Genomic DNA, 19,183 nt, shown 5'->3' with positions numbered 1-19,183 from the left:
TTGCTCCGCTGAGGTCTTATCTTCCAAAGTGCCACTAAAAGCACGAGAGGCTTTGTGTCACGTCGCTGCGGGACGACGGCGCCTGATTTTGATGCGAGATGAAAGGCGGCGCGGACCTTGCTGCTCAAATTTGGTGTCCTCCAGCAGAGGATGTGTGATATTGATGGCCGGGTGCCCGCAGCCAAAGCTAACGTTATCAAGCTTCCATATTGTTTTACCTGCCGTTGCCCGCGGTGACCAATAAACGGGCGAGCGGTGCCGAAAGGTCTCAGCTTTCCAAGCGGACCGCGAAGATGTCGAAGCGACCGCTTGGCTCGGCTACACCACACTTTGAGTTTGTTATAAATCATCCAAAGCATGAAGTGTTTGCTTTGATTTTTTTACAACACAGGCAAGTCCAGATTTAGAATTTTCAGCAAAGATTTTCAGAATTTGAACAAAAAAACAACCCCAAAAAATACCCGGCCTAAATTTTCAAAGTCAGAGAACAAATTTGAGCTACAATTTAGTCCAAAAGTCAAACAACTTTGAATTTCTCCCTAACAATCTACTTTCCGGAGTGGGAAGGGGGCACTGCCTACCTCGCCGAGCGGGAGCAAGGCCAGCTCGTACATTAGCAGGAATGCGCTCGGGGACGGGACGTCATATAATGCGGAGTCCGTCCCGACGCTGAGTGCTGCTCATCTGCTCGCACTCGTCTTCTTCCCCCCCCCCCCCCCCCCCCCCCCCCCCTCTCAATTGTCCCGGTTACCCCCCCCCCCTCTCGTGTCTGCACTGAAACGACTTTAGTCAGTGAAGGAAGAATCCATTTACAATGTGTGCTTTATAACATCTTCTTGACAATGCAGTCGTGGATTAGAGACATTTGTGATGAATCTTTTATAAAGACCCCCGACCCCCGCCCAAGTCTTCCTCCATCATCTTTCTTCTCCGTGTGTACACGCCACATGTGACTGTTTGGATGTCATTGCAGAAGAAGACAAAGAAAAGAGGGAAGAAGGGTGACAAAGAATTGTCAAGAGTCGGGCGAGGGGGGCATTAAAATTTATCTATGTGGAACTTCTTTTCCCTTTTTGAGCGGCGCTTGTCCTCTCAGACGCCCAAAGACGCGCTCTGTCCTCATCAATTCTTCACCGCCATTTTGACACTCGCGCCGCTTCGTGTCTTCCGTGCTTTTCTTTTTTGGAGACGTTTGCCTTTTTTTTTTTTGCCTACTCTTAAAAAAAAAAGGGAGGAAAAAAAACGCCCCCTTTCAAAATTAATGCCAACCCGAAAAGAAATATAGAAGCGCGTCTCAAAGCTGACAAGATGTTGTTGTACGTTATTCTCTTTGAAAAGCCATTTTGTTCGGCGAGCAAACACACGCACGCTTGTCTGGTCCGACCATGCGGCCCGTCTTTCTACTCCGCCGCTTAGCTGCAATGTGGACCAACATGCAGACCTCCACTTGGTCCATGAGAACTTTTTAAAAGCACCCTTTGAGGTTAATCTTGAGGGGAGTCGTTTTTTAAGATGTGATATTTCCTACTTTTTGTGGATGGGGGTGAAATTTTGGAAGGAAAATGTATGTCCATGTGACCCAAAAAAATCAAAATGTCATAAGTTTGTATGTTTTTCAATATATATATTTACATGGAACTGTTGTCAGAATGTTTTTTTCAGTTTGTCAATTTACTTATTCATTTAGGCCAAATTTTAGGTTACAAGTTTTCTACTTTTGGACCAAATTACTATGAAAATTTCAGTTGGGATTGAGTGGTTGTTGTTTTTTTTTGCACAGATCTTCCTGATATAAATTACTACATTTTGTTTGACCCAAAATTTGAAAATCTTAGAATTCTGACTTGAATTTTCATAAACATTTTAAAAACCTTGACCCCCCTCAAAACAACAACCATATGTACAAGTCTTCCAAAAGTTCCTGATTTCTAAAAGAAGTTCAGACAGTTTAAATCAAGTGTTACTAAGCTTTGAATCAAATAAAATTGCATCGGTTTAATTTTTAAGTAACTTTTCTGAGAAATGTAACCATTTTGCCCCTTGTGGCCTTTCCAGCTCACCTCCCCGTCCCCCATTGTCCAGATTATTGGGGGGGGGGATGCAAAAGAGAGCGCAGCGCACAGCACGACGACGCAAACGTCGCACGGAAGAGGACGATGAAAAATTGATGGGCTTTCCATTTGAATTCAAGGTAGGCATCACTCTGCGTAAGTAGGCCTGTCTCTTTAAATCAGAGGAACTGTCGCCCGTGTGACTGCCTGTTTACAAAATAGCAGCCTGAAAATGAGACCTGCTCCCCGCGGACAAGCTAACTTGTCTAAATATAAATAATGAACGTCGGATAAATAATTCCCGCCGCTTGAATAATGCACACGGTGACGGAAATTCACTTACACCGGTGAAACTGGAGGACTCCAGGTAGTTTGTGTGCCAAAGTACAATCGGGGTGCTGTGAGTTGAGTTGCTGGTGACCCCGTGTTTGCCACTCTGACTTTCTACAGTCCAAAAGTTGAACAATTTGCAACTCTGATGCAATATCTGGTCCAAAGGTGGAACGACTTGGAATTTTCAGCAGAAATGTGATCCAAAAGTTGAAAAGTTCAAACATAAATATTTGAGTTAAAATGCCAACAGAAATGTCATCCTATATTTTTTGGACATCATTTTGGTCCAAAAGTCAGTTTTAGAACAAACATGGCGTTTTGGGGGTCTGCTGAAAAGTGACGATTATAGAAGTGAAAGGTTTGTGCTTGACGTGAGCGACATATTTGTTAGAAAAAAAAGAAAACCTAAGAATGTGAATCTAAACATTAGAAATATTTAAGAAAAATCTGAAAAACAATCTAAATTTTTAAGTTGTCAAGATCTTGACAATCACAATTCAACTTATTTGGTTACACTTTTCTTGGGGCAATGTCTACGCTTGCCCCAGGCTCCGCCCCCTTGCTCGGCTAATTTCAAGTAGGCATTTGGAGGACGTCGAGGTGGGAGTTTGCCGCTTCCTTTTTTCTTGTGTCTGGGTGTCCTCTGCAGAATAAGCCTTGTGATAAATGGCTCATTATGGGAAGTGCCAAACGCTCAAACTGTAATTAGCCTTAATTGGCTAATTGGATGGAGTTGTTGGATGGCATCAGCTTAATTGCTTCCCCCCCCTCCCTCTCTCGTAAAAATGAAGTTGAACCCCGGCTCCGTTTGCCAGAAAAAAGGCCGACGGATCGTGCAAAGATCCCCCACACGCGTCGCTGAGCATACAAGCTGGAGGTGCTCCAAGTGTTCCGCTAATAACACCATCCCAAATTCACGCCCTCCAAATAGGTTAATGTGTTTTTGCCCAGAGGGGCCGATCTACCTGCACGGCCATTAAGCAACAACACCGTTAGCCGGCTGCCGGTGAAAACTAGAGGGGAAGAGACCATCTTGTGTGTGAACCACAAAGGGGCTTTGGAAGGTGTCACTAGCAGGGGAGGGCAACTTGCGGCCCGTGGGCCTTTCACGGAGCACAAGGAACCCTGACATGGCCCCCAGATAGGTGAAAAGATATATATGAATAATGGACTTTTTGTCTTGATATTATTTGTGTTTTTCTGATATGGTTAAAACTTAAATGTCATGTAAAATGTCCAGTGAGTGTATGCGGTTTAAACGACATAAATATTTTGAATAAGTAGGTCACAGCTTGAGTTTCTAAGTAAACTATCTGAGGAAATAAATAACCAATATAAATAAAATCAATAGTAAATGGCGATTTTTTTTTTTAAAGTTTGCGGAAACCCGTTTTTATAAGCATTCAAGTGGGAAAGATTTAAGATAAAAAAATATATACAAATGTTTAATGTCTTGCATTGCATAAAAAAGCCTTTATTATTATTTTTAATATAAAAATCTTATTAAATTAGTATTTATTACATCTTCAAAGCCATATTATATTATTGCTTTCTTTATTTTTAAATTAAATTTCACAATATCCTGATCTTTAATGGGGCTCTTCTCTGTCACAGTACAAAGTGAAGCGCTGCGGTATTTGATTATATTTGGTGTCAGCCTGACCCCTAGTGGCGCTGCACTGCACTCCATTCCATTCGTCCGAGCTCGAAAGAATTCAATAAATTGAGAGCCAGGGGGGGCTAAAGAGCAAATATTACCAGTAGGGCCGCCAACTCGCCTGGCCTTGACCGCGCACTTGGGAGGCTGCCGTTTATTTTGGGATGTGGTAGTGACTGTGAGAAGGACAGAGGGAGGAGGAGGGGAAGGAGAGATAGATAGGGGACACTTAAGCAGGCAAAAGAGAGAGGGAACAAGGACACAGGAGAAGAATGTGGTCAGAGCATCAGTGTAGTGACACAAAAAGCACATTGTCCTGATTTAACAGCCCTGAGCTTTCACTTCTCTTCGGCCCCGGACGCGCACACGCACTCAGTGCTCGTAAAGCTGTCTGTCGGCGGACTTTACAGTGGAGGAGCTGAGACGTGGGTGAGTCACTACGTGTTAAAGGAGGACTCGTGATTCAAGGGAGGGATGAGGAGGGGGGGGGGGGGCTGCGAGCAAAGCAGGGAGGCGAATAAAGCCAACGAGGCGGCGGGCCAGAACTCATCCTTAAAGAGGATTTTTATGTGGCCCGCTAGAGTGCGCGGGAGGGGACGGCGGCGCTTGGTGATGCGCTACATCTTCATCATTCACGCAGCAACCATGTGGAGCTTATATCTACGATTGGACCCTTGTGCAAAAAGCCAATTACTGGAGCCCCTTTTGAGCTCTGTCGCTAACCAAAACAGCAGCACCAACCCAATCGTTTTGGCCTGAGTATAAAAAGAGCATTCAGATGAGTTTTTTGATGAATAGGTGCACCCCCATCAAAATTTGCAAATGCCAAACAATAACCAAAAAAATAAACGGATGAATCCCTCCATCTTAGCTGCCCGCCCACGGCTACAGTTGAGTAACTCATTTTGATTTATTACTTTTTCAAACTGCTCTTGCGTTTTTGTCCTCTGTAATAAGTTTATCACTGAGACATACTGGAGCTGACTGTTTTACAGTCTAGTCTCCAGACAACCAAGCAAACACACGCAGCGCACACACACACAGATAAATATGTGCCTCCTCAATGAATTTACATCCTCGCGTTTGAAAGTCCCACTTCTCCATTATCCGGGAATGCGTATTTTTTAATTATTCATGGCAGAGGCATTGAAGCAGCCAGGTCTTTTAAATTTTTCATTTCTGAGTGGCTTCAAACGAGATTTCTCATGAAAAGGGGACCCACTTTTTGTCATTATCTTTATTATTATTATTAATATTATTATTATTTTGGGCTGGTCGTGTCAGCAAATAGCCATGGGGAGAAGTTGACAGCAATTTGGCATCTCCCGGTGGCTCTTTACTGTTTGGTGACAGTGTAAAAAAAAGGCGGAAAATCGAGGTCAATTGGCAGGAGGATTCAAGAGGCCCCAGTGAAAAAAATTTGTGGGAGGGAAGCGGCTGATGCAATGCCAATATTAGCCGCTAGATAGCGCAATAGGGTCGGTGCTGAAAATAGAGATTCAAGCGCTCCAAAAAGGTTTGACCAAAAAAAAGTACAGGCACATAATAATACATTTATTTGCTAAAAAATAAATATCTTCTTTCAAAATTATTTTATTCTATTCCTTTTAATTATTTCAAATATTTTTAAAATAATAACAAGTAAATAAATGATCCATTATTATTGAAATAAATAAATAGCAGCTGGCTTACAGAATGCTTGCATTGGAATTTATTGCCACACACATGTTCCTAAAATGTGATGTCACGCACACAGAAACTGGCTCATATCCAAATTGCATTTGCATGCAGTCATAAATCTCCAGTCCTGACCTTGTGACTCATCCGCTGTTTTGTACAGTATCGACTTTAATGTTACAAATGTAACAAAACCCGTGTTATTGTATCATAGTCTCATCAGTCTTTCGAATTTTCTCTTGTGGACGGATCTGGGATGGGGAAACAGGGGATAGCTGAACACTAGGACACTTAACGTGTGGTGGGCGTGTTGGTCCTATAACACTTCCTCAACATTTCACGCACGATGACACAGCAGCAGCTTGCGGCATTTATCTTGGCGAGAAAGCCACAACAAATTATTCTTTTTTTTTCCCCCCCTTCGTTTTCCCCCCACCGTACAAACATATTAAAGTTTTGGGTGCTTGCCAGACAAGCCGTGGATTACCTCGCACCGCAGACAAATTGGCAATTGAGGTGCCAGAGTAATGGAGGCTAATTGCTTGAGTGCTGGCTTAGTTTGCGTTTCAAACACAGATTGCAGGCCAACCTGGACGAGAGCACGAATAGCCATTAGCAAGGAGAAAGAAAAAACACTGTTTTAAACATTGATTCCGTGCTATTTGGTAGCATCATAACAATCCGGTTATGCAATACAATCAGGACAAGCTAGCTCCTGTTGATTCTATTTTCTTCAAACAAAATAATTGTTTTGGTACAGTATCCTACTAAACTTTTGTGTATGTTTCTTTTGTGTCCATTTGTTATGAAACGCACAGGGAGCACGGAACAGTTGTTCTCCTGCCTGTTTGTGTCGCTCTGTCTCGTGCTAACTAGCCAACAACATATGACGGCGCAGCGAGGGTACGGATATTGTTTGTTCTCGGGCCCCCCGAAGGCCGCCTGCCGGTCACGCACCCTCCGACCCTCGCCATCTGCATCCCGTCTCCGCTAGCATGGCCAAGGCGGCACAGGGGAAGCTGGCACGCGTGGCGGGCCTAGCTCCCTCCCCGCGTTAAGAAGGGCGAAGGTTGCATTTTTGCTGAAGGTCGACCGTCCTTCCGGCTAAATAAAGAACCCGCTCCGGCCCTCGCACGCAATTCGAATCGCAACAAACGCAAGCGTTTGATAGGTTTATGATCTCTAATGACGAGCTGATATGCTAGGCTAGCCGTACGTATGCTAACCAAGAGCGAAGTAGTAACATGGTAAATGTCTTGAATGAGATAACAATTTGAAGTTGGAATGATTTTAATCCGAAATGTAGAAAGAAGATGTGGAAGGAAATGGCTCTCAGATACTTTAGTGGCCGCTGCTGTTTTGGTTAGCAACAGACTTCAAGCTTTGTCGTGGCTGTTGAGTCACATAGCCTACAAATCCATTGGTGTAGTGCTGCGGTTTAGACAGATGGTGGTGCTCCCAGCATTGCATTCCCCTCACACAATTCCAAAGTGGCCACCTAACACCAGTCGCCTTTGTCCTTTCGCCTCCATCGATCATATTTGTGCCCAAAAAAAAACATAGGACGCCAATCTAATGACTTCCAGTACAATCATAATCATGCTCACGTTTGATCAAAATAACCAGAAGTCGCTAGGTAGGCAGGTGTTAACATTTTTTTAACGTGACACCGGTTTTTGCTATTCGCTGCTCGGCTCAGCCCCAATCCGCTAACACATAACCATTACGGGTGTAATGAAAACGGATTTGAATCATAGAATCGTTTTTTATACATGCCACATTCACTGGACTGACAAGTTAATCCATATTGAAAAATGGTCTGCTTTCAGCCAGAAACTCATAATTGCATTATACCTCTCCAACTGAGCCTTCCTACCGTCGACGATTGGAATACCACGAAATGGAACCAAAGCGAATCGTTCCGCGTTAAAATCGGATTCCTCGTATCAAAGTATGTGTGGAATTGCCTTTTAATAACCATTCAAAATCACCAAATCGGAGCAAGATAAATACAGCTAAAGACAAAAAAAAAAATGTATGCATATACAGTATAATTGCGCACACCCAAGTGGGAGAGCATCTGTTTGCTTGTCTTTTCTTTTTCTTTTTTTTCCCCCCTGCACATGATGTCATGTCACGTGTGTGCAATGTTTTTAATTAGAAAGGTTCACCGCGGGGTCACACTCGGCTATAGCTCCAGTGGGTAAATATTTGCCTCACACTATCACCAGGCGCCATTATGGCTCTCAGGACTGCGCAATGCATTTCTGTGTGTGTCCACATTAGTCAATGCCTACATCTTCCTGTATGCCCCCCCTCCCCTCCCAACCCTCGCCCACCTCCCTCCCTCCCTCCCTCCACCCCTGCACTCTTGTTTTTTCTTTACAGCTGTAGCTCCACACGGTTTGATCAATAATGTGTCCTTCATTGTCAAGCTGGGCCTTGCTGACCTTGGCAGCCTTTTGTCTCCTGCCGAGAGGCCGGAGCACGCATGTACAGGTTGTAAAACAGGAGGGAAAAAACATAAAAGAGTTAAAAAAAAAAAAACCGCCTCCCTCCTGAGAAAATGCTTTTCCCTCAATGACCATGCAGCCTCATGAATCACATGAAAGAGGTCTTAGTTTAATTAGGCCATAACAGCGACTAAGTTACAAAATAGCCCGATATACAGTATTCAATTTACAAAGTGTAATGGCCTTGACCAAAAAAAAAAAAAAAAAATTGCGCACCTCTCCAAATAAGGCGCCTCGTTTTACATCGGGGCAAACAAGAGAAATCAAACATGACAATGAGGAAAAATTGTATAGTTTGAAGGGACAAAAAATAATGCATAGCAAATATTCAGTCGGGCTTTTTTACATCAATTACAATCAAGCGGATTTTTATGCTTCCACTGTATCTAATCGAATAGACGCTTGTTCCTCTCCGCAGTTAAGACAATAACTGACCCCAGCAGCTACGTAAGTGCTTGTGGAAGTTGACGTGTTATATACGTCCCGCAATCGCGCCAGAAGCAGTAATGGATTTTTGAATGGTCGTCTAAGTGACGGATTTCCGCCGCACTTTGCGGCACGTGAACAGGCGTCAAGACTCCGTGACCACTCGTGCATCTCCAATTTGTCCCTACTCGTTATATTTTCTGCCCCCCACCCTAGAAAACAAATTTGAATTCCTTATGCGTTTCTGTCATTGTGAGCAATTAGTTCAATATTATTAGCTTCTAATCCCTCCGAAGAAGAAACGCGGTTTAAACAGTCTTTTTATTGCTTGCTTCAGGGATAAACTGAATGATTGCTTCATTAGGTTGCCACCGGCAACGAGATATTAAGGCGTTTTATCAAAGGAAGTGGTTCTCTAACTTATTACGCCAAGGACCACCAATGACTATTTAAATTTTATTTAAAACACCGCCTGTGTGGTTAATGAATGTATTTTCATAAAGCCCCACAAAATAGAATGAAAACAAGGCTCCAAACTCTGGATGTAACTCAAAACTCAGGATTTATTCACAATTCAACATTTACAAAAGATTCTTCAGTACTCATGTTGCAGTCAAACTAAAATGACAGCCACAAGAAACAAACCAAAATGGCACCCAAAAAAAAAAACAAAGCATCACTAGACTTTCCTCTTCTGTGTGCTGATGTAAAGAACTGTGGAGACAAATTATTATTATTATTGCGCAACATCTTGGCAAAAATAATGAGTTACAGAACGTGATGCGACTCTTACCATTGTTTCCTCTGAGAAAGGCATCACCGTACTTGTTCTTGAGCTGCCCGTTGACATACTCCTCAGTCTGCTCAATGGCGATGTTCATGTAACCATCCAGGCAGGCGAGGACACCTAGAAACACAGATCAATATTATTTAAGTAATTAGCTCACACACTTCTCAAAACTAATCAGGGATGGACGTTGAATGGCTTAGGTGACCTCGGTAATCGACGCCCGAGTTCAGCTTGACCACCACCGGTCTGCCGATGATCTGCTTCAGGAAGTCACTGGGTGTCTGCTTTCTGAGACTCATCCTGGCTCAGCGTTAGGTAGCTACAAGGAGAATGGGTCAGGTTAGCTCTTTTAGTACAAAAACAAAATCACTGAATTAAATACAAATGATATAAAATTATTTTAAAACTAGATGTAATCAATTTAAAATAATAAAATTAAAATATTGGCAATATATTGAATTTGAGGACTAATAATTACACTTAGAATTTACTGACTTCACCTAAAAGGGTTTACATTTAAACTTATAAACCCCACTAGACCACCTTAGCGTCATTTCTCGTTAGCCATACGAGCTGCTCGCCACGTTAGTTGCTCGCTGGGCTAACCAAACAGGCTTCACGCCAGCGACGTTGATATCTACTCCGTTAATCATAACATGTTTACTCAATTTTGCATCGTATCACAACATTAGCATGTAGAGGCTAACCGCCTTGACTGGTGGGATTCAATGCCTGTAGATAGCGCTTGCTGATTAGCAGCTAACAAGCTAATCGAATTCGTTAGGACAACTTGAGGACGGAGTGAATATGTATAACGTATAAATTAATTTAAATACTGCAGAGCGCATGCAGTAGTTTGTATTTTTAAGCATCACTTGATTACATGTTAGTGATAAAATCCCACTGTACCTTTCAAACGTTGTATAGATGATGCAAACGTAGCACTGGACCAGTATCTGTTTGACCAATCAGATACGAGCATGGTACGGAAGGCGAGCGGGAGCAAGAAAGACGAAAGCGCAAAGTATGAGGATGAAAGGATAATGCTCAATTATATTTCCCTGCAATTAATATTTATAATTTATACATTTTTAAATATAATAATTTAAATTTATATATTTCCGGGACCGTGAGACAATGGGGACAGTGTTCTTGGGATAATTTCAACCAGTTCCATCAACTGTTTAGTTTACCACTATGATTTTATTATAAGTTCCTGCAGACAAATGCACCTGCTGGTCTATGAAGGATTACAATCTACTAAACTAAAGTGTAAAACAACATGGAAATTATTTTACATAAGGAACAGAAGCCTTTAACAAAATTTATCCAGCACATGTTATAGGTACATGGGAAAAAAATCACACCTGGGGACAGTTTTGAATTGAGAAAAAATGCATGATGTTGACATTTTATTTTGTATTTTTTTTATATATATACACTGTTTTTACTGCCATTGTTATTGCTGCGTCGTCCAGGTTGTCGGTCAAAGGTTAAGAGATGGTGTCGCATCTGATCGCGGCCGCCGCGGTCGACTGGAGTGCGTGACCCAAATGGCGCACAGCTTGGGTGCTACATGAAAAACGATGTCACAGGAAGGAAATAGGGCGAAAATATACAGGAGGACGGACGTGCGAGTTTGTGTTCAAACACAGAGCGAGAGAATAGATGCGGACAGGTTCCTTGTTAGCAGGGCATGGCTAGCGCCGGCGAGGCGAGAGGTTAATTCGCTATCTGTCGCTGCGTTCAACTTGGGTCACCGAAGCAAGTCCTTAAGTCATAAACACTCGTGGGTGAGAGCCATGTACCGGTAGCGCTCATGAATATTCAATGTTTTTTATTTCTCTCCTCACCGCTTTCAGTGCTTTCCCTTTTATTTAAGAAAAATAACAAATAGATTCTTCTTAAATGACCTCTAAAATTGTTTGTGTTTCCCAAAACATTACATTTCTGTTAGAGCCGGATTATTAATCAGTTTTAAAATCAAATTTACATATAAACTACTGTTTATTAAACTGACTGGTCAAAAATGATTTTTTTTTTTTTTTTATTGTGATACGTGATTGTACAGGCTTCGTAATGATTAGGGAACAAAAATATTGTGTACCGTTGCTCGCCACCTCGGATAAGACTTGTTGGACAGAAAGCGCCAGGCAGCGCTATCAATTGCGCGACAAATCCTTGCTCCATCTCTCAGCCCCTTAACCCCAAGAAAGTGCCTTGTGAAATAGAAAGATTACGCCGACCGGAGATTCCATTGTAGGTTGGAAATGGAGAAATTGCAGCGGTGTGGAGGGCTGGGAGGAAGGAGAAGGCACTGGTTGGGAGGGGCGGAGCCGGGCTGGGGCGCCGTGTATCCTAAAGCAATAAGCAGGCCACAGGTGGGGCTTGGTGTCGGCGCAAGATGAGGCGATCGTCTGGACCGCCGTGACCCCGTCGAGGCCACGTTTTCTCTGGAGGTGAAACTTGATATGGGGAGGATAATGGAAAAGCTTGGGGGTCTTTTCATATCAAAACAGATGTGTGGACTGAAAGAGACCCAGTAGAATACTTGCTTCTATCAAATCTCTTTGCTGGATTGTAATAGCCCAGAATGGTCCAAATGTCTCTCTTGATTGTTTGCAATATTTATCATGAAAATTGAATATTGGGGAATTAATCTGTCATTTGACTAGCAAAGTCGGTAGGTTGACCGTTCTCAGTCTGTATCATTTAAATAGAGCGATACAATGTTTACAGGCATGTTGGCTTTAGGTTATGTAACATGTTGGGGTCAGTCTGCGTAGAACCCCACATGCTACCCTCCCCCTTGGGCTTTGCTCCTGATTATTGGCATGCCAATGACGCATGGCACCCCTTCCCATGACTGACTGGCTTCTGACAACTGGCTGTTGACAGGCCTCGAGGGGCCATGCAAGGCTGGCCACAACCTTCATTTTATTCTGGGTCACTTCTGCTTATGCCTTATTTTCCTTATGGTTAGTTTTTGTGATCATTGTCATGTTCTTTTCTAAAATGTCCCTCATAAAGGGAACAACAGGTTTTCTGCAATTGTGGTGGAAACACACACCCAGTTAGAGGGACTATTTTAAACACCCCCCCGTGGAAGCAATCCGTCCCCGCTGTCCCATGAAACAAAATAAAACACATATAGTACCCGAGGCTTGGACTCTAGTCCTGTTTCAAGAGTCCCCTATGATCATTTTTAAAGACAGACCAACTGCTCGTGTTTCCACAGTAGATGTGGGAGAATTCCAGTTTCAAACTCACAGACCTTGTTTGATTTAAATTTGTCCAAATCCTCGGAATTTTCAACCTCTGATTTCCGTAGTCCACCGTGAAAGCAGGGATGGTATCTTTGTGTTGAATCAAAATAAACCAACCGTTAGCTAACATGCGTAGCTTCCCAACCTAGGCCCGAATAGTGACGTAGACAATTCCGTCTGCTGTTCGTTCCCCCGGGGGGGTCCCGGCAGCTCCGCTCGGAGCCGAGTTCCCTCCCCGAGGAACGACGCGAGCAGACAGTCTGACTGGCCGGCCTGCGCTACAGAGCACAGACGTGACACTCTTGAGTTTCTTCTCCCCACCTTTCCTCACATCACCTCATTTTCTACCAGCCAATGGTAACATCTCAACGGGGAGATATCATAAATAACATTTCAACATAATTATTCATCGGGAAAATATCAAAAAGCACTTTACGTGATCCCCGAATTCGTGTAGCGCGCCAACTGGAACCCGCCCTCCCCTGCACGTTTTTCCACTTTGTCTCACTCTGCTACCAAGTTGTCAGAGTGACGCTGTTGGGATTTTTTTTTTTTTTTTTTTTTTTTTTTGCTTGATGGATGGTGAATGGTGCTTATACAAGAAGCCACTCCAGCGCGCCCATAAATATGCATGGTGACATTTGGAACAAAGCCACTCGTCCTCTCTTTCCTGATGAGCTGTGCCGGCGTACTATAACATATTGCCATACTGTCCCACCTTGTGTTTCATAGCCAATCTCTCTGTTCATCAAGTTGGCAGATAACCTCTAGACGCTGACAGATGACGCGCATGCAAAACCCCGGCCCACGTTATTTCCCAAAATGGATGCTAAGACAAGTAATTAATGGGCTGTGCCGTGTCTGCTCCGATCAAGACGACGGCGTTCTCCAGACAGTTTGGAGGTGAAGGCCGTTACATTACTCTATTGATCGCCGGCGGGTCGGGGGTGGAGGCGTGTTCCTACATTCATAGACCACCGCGTGAAGAAGAATGCCCCCCCGTGTTCTCATTTAAGACGGAGAAAATCTCCCTCACTTTTCTTTGTCCCCATGTTGTGTTAAAGTCTGAAATTTTAATAGGGCCCTTGCACTGGATCTCATTAAACGCTGCAAGTGTATCGACCCTAGCTAGCTTGCTAGCTAGCTAGCTATTGCTCTAACTATCTATTGCTCTATATATTTTTTTAGTATTACACAAAGCAAATATACATATTTATAATAATAATAATAATAGAAACCAAACTAAACCTAAGCATTTTTGAAAATAAATGCAACTCATTAAACCTAACACAGCTTCTTAAAACTAATTAAAATTAACTAATTATTAAAAAAAAAAAATCTGAATTGAAACAAAAACTGATAATGAAAATTCCCAATAACCCTGAGTGGAACGCTACCAAGTCGTTTTTTTTTTTGTTGCTTGATAGACACTATAGACATCTCCTTTCCGTTTTCTTTTCTTTTGTCCAAACATCACGCCAGAGAAGAATAACTAACTGAGAGACAGCCGGGAGCAGCTCCTTTCATAGCCCACACACATGCATCTCTCCCCTCCATCTTTTGACCACAAGTGGAACTGTGACTCAACAGCCGGGATACAGTACAGCAATCTTCCTTCGCCAGACCCTCTTGAATATTCATGGCTAGCAAAATAAGCTAGGACCCGTCCGTCTCTCATCCCTCCATCCATCCATGCTGACACCTAAGCGAGTCCACATTTTCCAGTCTTGACAAATTTAACATAAGCATCTACAAATCAGAACATTTGAGTCCAAATTTCATGGCAGAATTGGAGTGCCAAATAGAACTCCAGAGTACAGTACAGCAATCTTTCCTCGCCTCTTAAATATTCATCGCTATCGAAGAAACTTACGACCCATCCGTCTTGTATCCATCTGCGCTGATATAAAGCGATTGCGTTCAGGGAGTGGGTTGGGGGGGGGGATATATGGAAGTAATAGAAGATCTTAAAATGGTGCGAGAGGGGTGGGCACGATGGCGGGGATGGTAGGGGGGTATGTTTTACACTAATTCCCTCATCCCTTTTCGCAGGAGTGCCATGTTACAAGAGAATTCCTAAGGCGAGCCAATGGCCCGATAAATCTGCCCGAGCGCCGCTCTCTCTCAATTTGTCTCTGCGGAATGTCAGCTGGCTGCCATCCAGATGGCGGAGAAGCGCTTTTTCACAATGCGCCAATATAGCGGGAGAGATCCGGAGCGATGGATGGATGGATGGATGGATGGATGGATGGATGGATGGATGGATGGATGGATGGATGGATGGATGGATGGATGGATGGATGGATGGATGGATGGACGGACGGACGGGCGGGCGGACAGTCGGATGGATAGATGGATGGATTTTTTTTTACTGTGTAATTACTGCAACTTGACCTGCTTGACATTTCGTTTTTATTCCCCCCACAAACTTGGGACTTTCCTAAAAGTTGAATCTGAAGACTTGAGATATTGATATATTTACTTACTCGCACATATAATGACTTCTGCTATTTACTGCGGGCCTATATAAAGCCTCGTCATCCGAATGTCCATACACGGCCTCGGACGTCCACTTCTCGAGCAGGTCCATGCTGACAGAATGTACCGGGAAAAACGAAAAAAAAAAGAACGAGTAAGCCGAGATGCGACGCACAGATGCCATGCCAGAATCGTCTTGGAGCGCGGCGTGAAACACAAAATGGTCGTGTTTGGTGTCGCTCCCACATAGCTGGGTCCAGGTGGCGGAATGGCAGAGTGGGAGAACAGACCATGTTTGTGTGAAGATGCAACAACTCTCTCTCTCTCTATCTGTCTGCCTCTCGCAGCCCCCTCCCTCCCTTCCTCCTCCTCCTTCTTCTTCTTCTTCTTCCGATCTCTGGTCAAACAGTCTTTGTTCTGTATTTAAAGGTCGAAGGCTAGCAGACCCCGAGTTGCCTTCCGACCCCAACCCCCCCCACTTATGCAATAGCTACTGTACATTCCTAATGTACATCATGGAAATGCCAAATATTTCCTGAAGTGGACAAACGTTTGTATTGCAAAGCTACTCGGGCTGCGCAACTCTCCAAGAAATGAAAATCTGATCAGTATCTTGATACATGGACTGCGATACGATTCAAGGGCACCACATTCGAACAGGGAATGAGTCATTTGGTTCCCTGGCTTTATTATTCAATTTGATACGGTACGATTCAGTTCTAAAATGTATGTATATACGCACACACACACACACACGCAGTATATTTTTAATCTGCTCCTATTCTTGTATGTTTCCCTCATAAGGCCGGGGTCATGTACCAGGTCAGGCAGTGACCTGTTCGTGCGGGATATTGGGGTTTGGTTTCAGGAATGTATAGTTACCGCCGACAAAATATAGAACAGCCAGTTGGTTGTGACCAGAAAAGAACGAGAGAGTGACCGTATAGGGGCTGCTGGACGAACAAGCGAGTTGTGGCTCGACCCGCAGCTGTTAGGCAAAGCCATGGGGTCAAGAGTCGCCGGGTATAAAGCATGGGGACTGGAAGACTCGGGGCGGGCGCTCGACAATTTTCCTTTGAGGCACTTCGTTCTGACGTCGTTTGAATAAAATCTTGGCACCTTCCCTAACAGCCAAAAACTCAAAGCACCTAAAATTCATGAAATACTTTTGTGAGTCCTACTTTGTAGATAACGTCAGTGTAGCTTGATCATAATAAAACACTCCAGCGACCCGACAACAAACAGAGAGGCTGCCACGCAAAAGCGCCGAAGGGGTTCATGTTACTGCGTGACAGTTGGCACGGGTGTCAAACCGGCGCCTTTGCCAAGCTGCGCTGCCAGGAGCTCAGCGTGGCCGCTTTTAATATTTCAATTGCCCCCCCGCCCCACCCAGCCACCCCAATAGCCCATGTTCCTGTCCGCAAACCAACCAGATTATGACAACGGCCCGCCTCGCCGCTTATCTGACGGTTGCCTAGCGACAGATCCCTGACCTGGCTTTGACCTCCTCTGGATAAGGTCAGCACCTGAAGGTGCTCCCATTGGAGGGCTGCCTGGGAGGGGGCGGGGCTTGGGGAGCAATAGAGGCAACAGCTCTCTTCTGCATACTCTCATGCAGCCTGCTGATAATAATGATAATATTTAAAAAAAAAAAACTTCCAAGCCCTCCTTAAAAGCATCCTTCATGTTGTCCTTCATTACTTGCAGCAGTTATGCAGCAAAGTAAGGCCGCGAATAACAATTATTTTAATAATTGATTAACCTGTTATTTACATTGATCATTTTGCCGTTTGAAAATATCATTTTGAATTATCTTTTGTATCTGTCCTTTTCACAGTAAACATTATTGGGTTGTTGTTTTTTCTCCTTACACTTGTTCACGAAGGGAGATGATGAAAGTCTCGCCACTGCAATCATTCACGATGGTGCAACCCGTTTGTTTGTCGCTCACCATCAACCAGGAAGTAGTCTGCTTAGCAACAAACAGGCCAACAAACAAATACAGTTTGGCCTCGGCAGAAGCTTTTAGAAATGACTGACCAAATTGTATATGATATACCAGCTAGCTTTATATAACTGTATGTATGATATATGTCCTTGTTTGCAAGCTTTAAAATAACTCGTCCTCGTGTCACAGGACCTTCACTTCCCTCCGGGGGCCTTTCACAAGACCTCTGGCCCAGTTCACCCAGGGCAACCTAGGCTCCTCCTCTGTGTGTGTGTGTTGAAGAGAGAAGCCATTGAAGGTCAAAGGGCAGGAAGTTGGCCACCTGCCTCTGTCACGCTGGTGTCAGTGAGGAGGAGGGAGGAAGTGGCTTGCACAGACTTTGACTGTATGATTGAGCAAGGTTCTCTCCGGTAAGATGTGAACGGTAAGGTCATGAAAAGTGCTTTGAAGGTTTTGTTGTCCATTGAAAAGCATGTCTCTACAATTTTAATATTTTTTTTAAAGTTTGAAAACTGAATGTAATATTTTAGAATAGGAATTTAATCATTTTTAAATAACTTGGACATTAAATGTAAATTTTAAACTTAATAAACGTAGTTTTAAAATCAATTAGATTTATTTTTAATTAAATCAAAATATAGTAACAATTTTCTTTTTTTTTTTTCAAATTTTGTCCTTGCGTGCCCTGCCTATAAAAAGTATCCCAAGCAATAACTGAGGCTTCACTATAAGCGTACATCTACTGTACATCAAGACGTTATCATTATGTCAATGTCAGCGCATAGTCTCTATTATACACGGCAGGCCTCCCTCCGTTAATGTATCGGCTGCCTCCTGAGTTCCATCTAAAAAGTGTCCTTCTAAAGAGCAACTAACAAGGTAAAGAGAATGTGGGAGGCAGACCTAAATCACACGGCTACAAATAGAGGTGTCACAAAGATGTCCAGCAATTATCCCGTCTCGTTTCCTGATCAGAGTGGTCTGTTGTTGTTTTTTTAAAGGGGTACTTTTTCACAGCTCAGGTTGTAACCCCCCCACTAGGCTAGTCGCCATTGGACTCCTCTGGGCCGCCTCCTCCTCGCCCTGCCGCGTGTGTTCACACCTCGGCCTTCTTGTACATCCCTCCATCCATCTTTTTCCCTCCTTCCTTGCGTCCCGCCATGCCTCAACCTCACACCCTGCCTCCCCCGCCCGGCGCAGGAGGCTCGTTACCGTGGCAATTAGTGGGAAAAACTCAAATTAACCCTCTTGGCCGCCTGTAGGTGACAAAGACACGTTGGGTTTTCTGCTAATTGGGAAACAGAACAACATGATTAGACGGGGGCTGAGCAGGATGTGATGGGACAGGTTATTTCTTAACTCGCATGGCATTCAAGTGTAAAAATACGCTAACCACGTAAATTAATAATTTTGTTAAGTCCAGTGTGCATTGATGTACCTGGATTGCAGGGCAGACAAATTGATTCAATCGATTAATTATCACACCCCTAATATCTATCTATCTTTGGGAGAATCCTGGATCTATCTAGTTGTCTTTTTCTCCAAACTCCAGAAGCAAAAATGACTAAAGTAAACTCAATTTCATCTCTCCAGATGCCACATCTGCTTTGATGTGTTATAAAGACGGCAACACATGCTAGTACTAGTCAGCCATAGTTCAAAACCACTGCTGCCAAAAATGTTTGTTGTTCTTTTTATTTGTCCATGAACATAAAATTGGGAACTTGACTAAAAGTGTCAAGATAAATATGGTTTTAAAAGGCCTTGTACTTGTTGCACTTTTTACAACAGACGATTCTCTGGACAAACTGTTCCAAGCGTCAGGGGAACTCGTTCACTATTCATCAAATTTTACATTAATCAGGATCTAATCCCTTACAAACATGGCTCTGATCACCATGGCATTCACGACCACTTTTCATTTTCCATCTACTTAAGTTTGGCTCTCTCGTGTAGGTCGCGGTCTGTTTTCGCTCCATTCTGACAAAGCTCGTCAGCGGTTTGAGGGCGCACTGATAGTCGCCATGGTAACGTGGCCACGACC

The 19,183-nt window shown here is 43.6% G+C and overlaps 1 protein-coding gene and 1 long non-coding RNA gene across 2 annotated transcripts in view; one reads left to right on the top strand and one right to left on the bottom strand.

The window, feature by feature from the left end:
- The window catches only part of LOC148399731 (uncharacterized), a 124,963-nt gene extending 105,953 nt beyond the window's left edge, over positions 1-19,010 (top strand). The window contains exons 7-9 of the long non-coding RNA XR_015857999.1: positions 2,056-2,191; positions 17,329-17,563; positions 18,141-19,010. This is a non-coding gene — a long non-coding RNA (uncharacterized LOC148399731). The remainder of the gene's footprint in view (positions 1-2,055; positions 2,192-17,328; positions 17,564-18,140) is intronic.
- lsm6 (LSM6 homolog, U6 small nuclear RNA and mRNA degradation associated) lies at positions 9,203-10,495 on the bottom strand. Its single transcript, XM_088373625.1, has 4 exons — positions 10,357-10,495; positions 9,653-9,766; positions 9,451-9,564; positions 9,203-9,371 (listed from the first exon to the last, which is right to left on the bottom strand). Exons 2-4 carry the CDS (start codon positions 9,744-9,746, stop codon positions 9,337-9,339), a joined length of 243 nt encoding a protein of 80 aa, XP_088229751.1. The 5' UTR covers positions 9,747-9,766; positions 10,357-10,495; the 3' UTR covers positions 9,203-9,336.
- Positions 19,011-19,183: the final 173 nt, after the last annotated feature.

This window comes from Syngnathus floridae, chromosome 4 (genome assembly GCF_059516105.1).
Source record: "Syngnathus floridae isolate MCC-2025c chromosome 4, RoL_Sflo_1.0, whole genome shotgun sequence".
Lineage (NCBI taxonomy): Eukaryota > Metazoa > Chordata > Actinopteri > Syngnathiformes > Syngnathidae > Syngnathus > Syngnathus floridae.
Note: the sequence above shows the minus strand (reverse complement) of the source record. Positions and strands in the feature narration are given on the sequence as shown.

What these genes read in the sequence shown, in the direction of transcription:
- lsm6 (XM_088373625.1), bottom strand. Translation starts at nt 9,746, where the DNA reads ATGAGTCTCAGAAAGCAGACACCCAGTGACTTCCTGAAGCAGATCATC. An exon ending in CTCGGGCGTCGATTACCGAG is followed by an intron (nt 9,565 to 9,652) that starts GTCACCTAAGCC and finishes CTGTGTTTCTAG; the next exon opens with GTGTCCTCGCCTGCCTGGAT. An exon ending in CTTTCTCAGAGGAAACAATG is followed by an intron (nt 9,372 to 9,450) that starts GTAAGAGTCGCA and finishes TTGTCTCCACAG; the next exon opens with TTCTTTACATCAGCACACAG.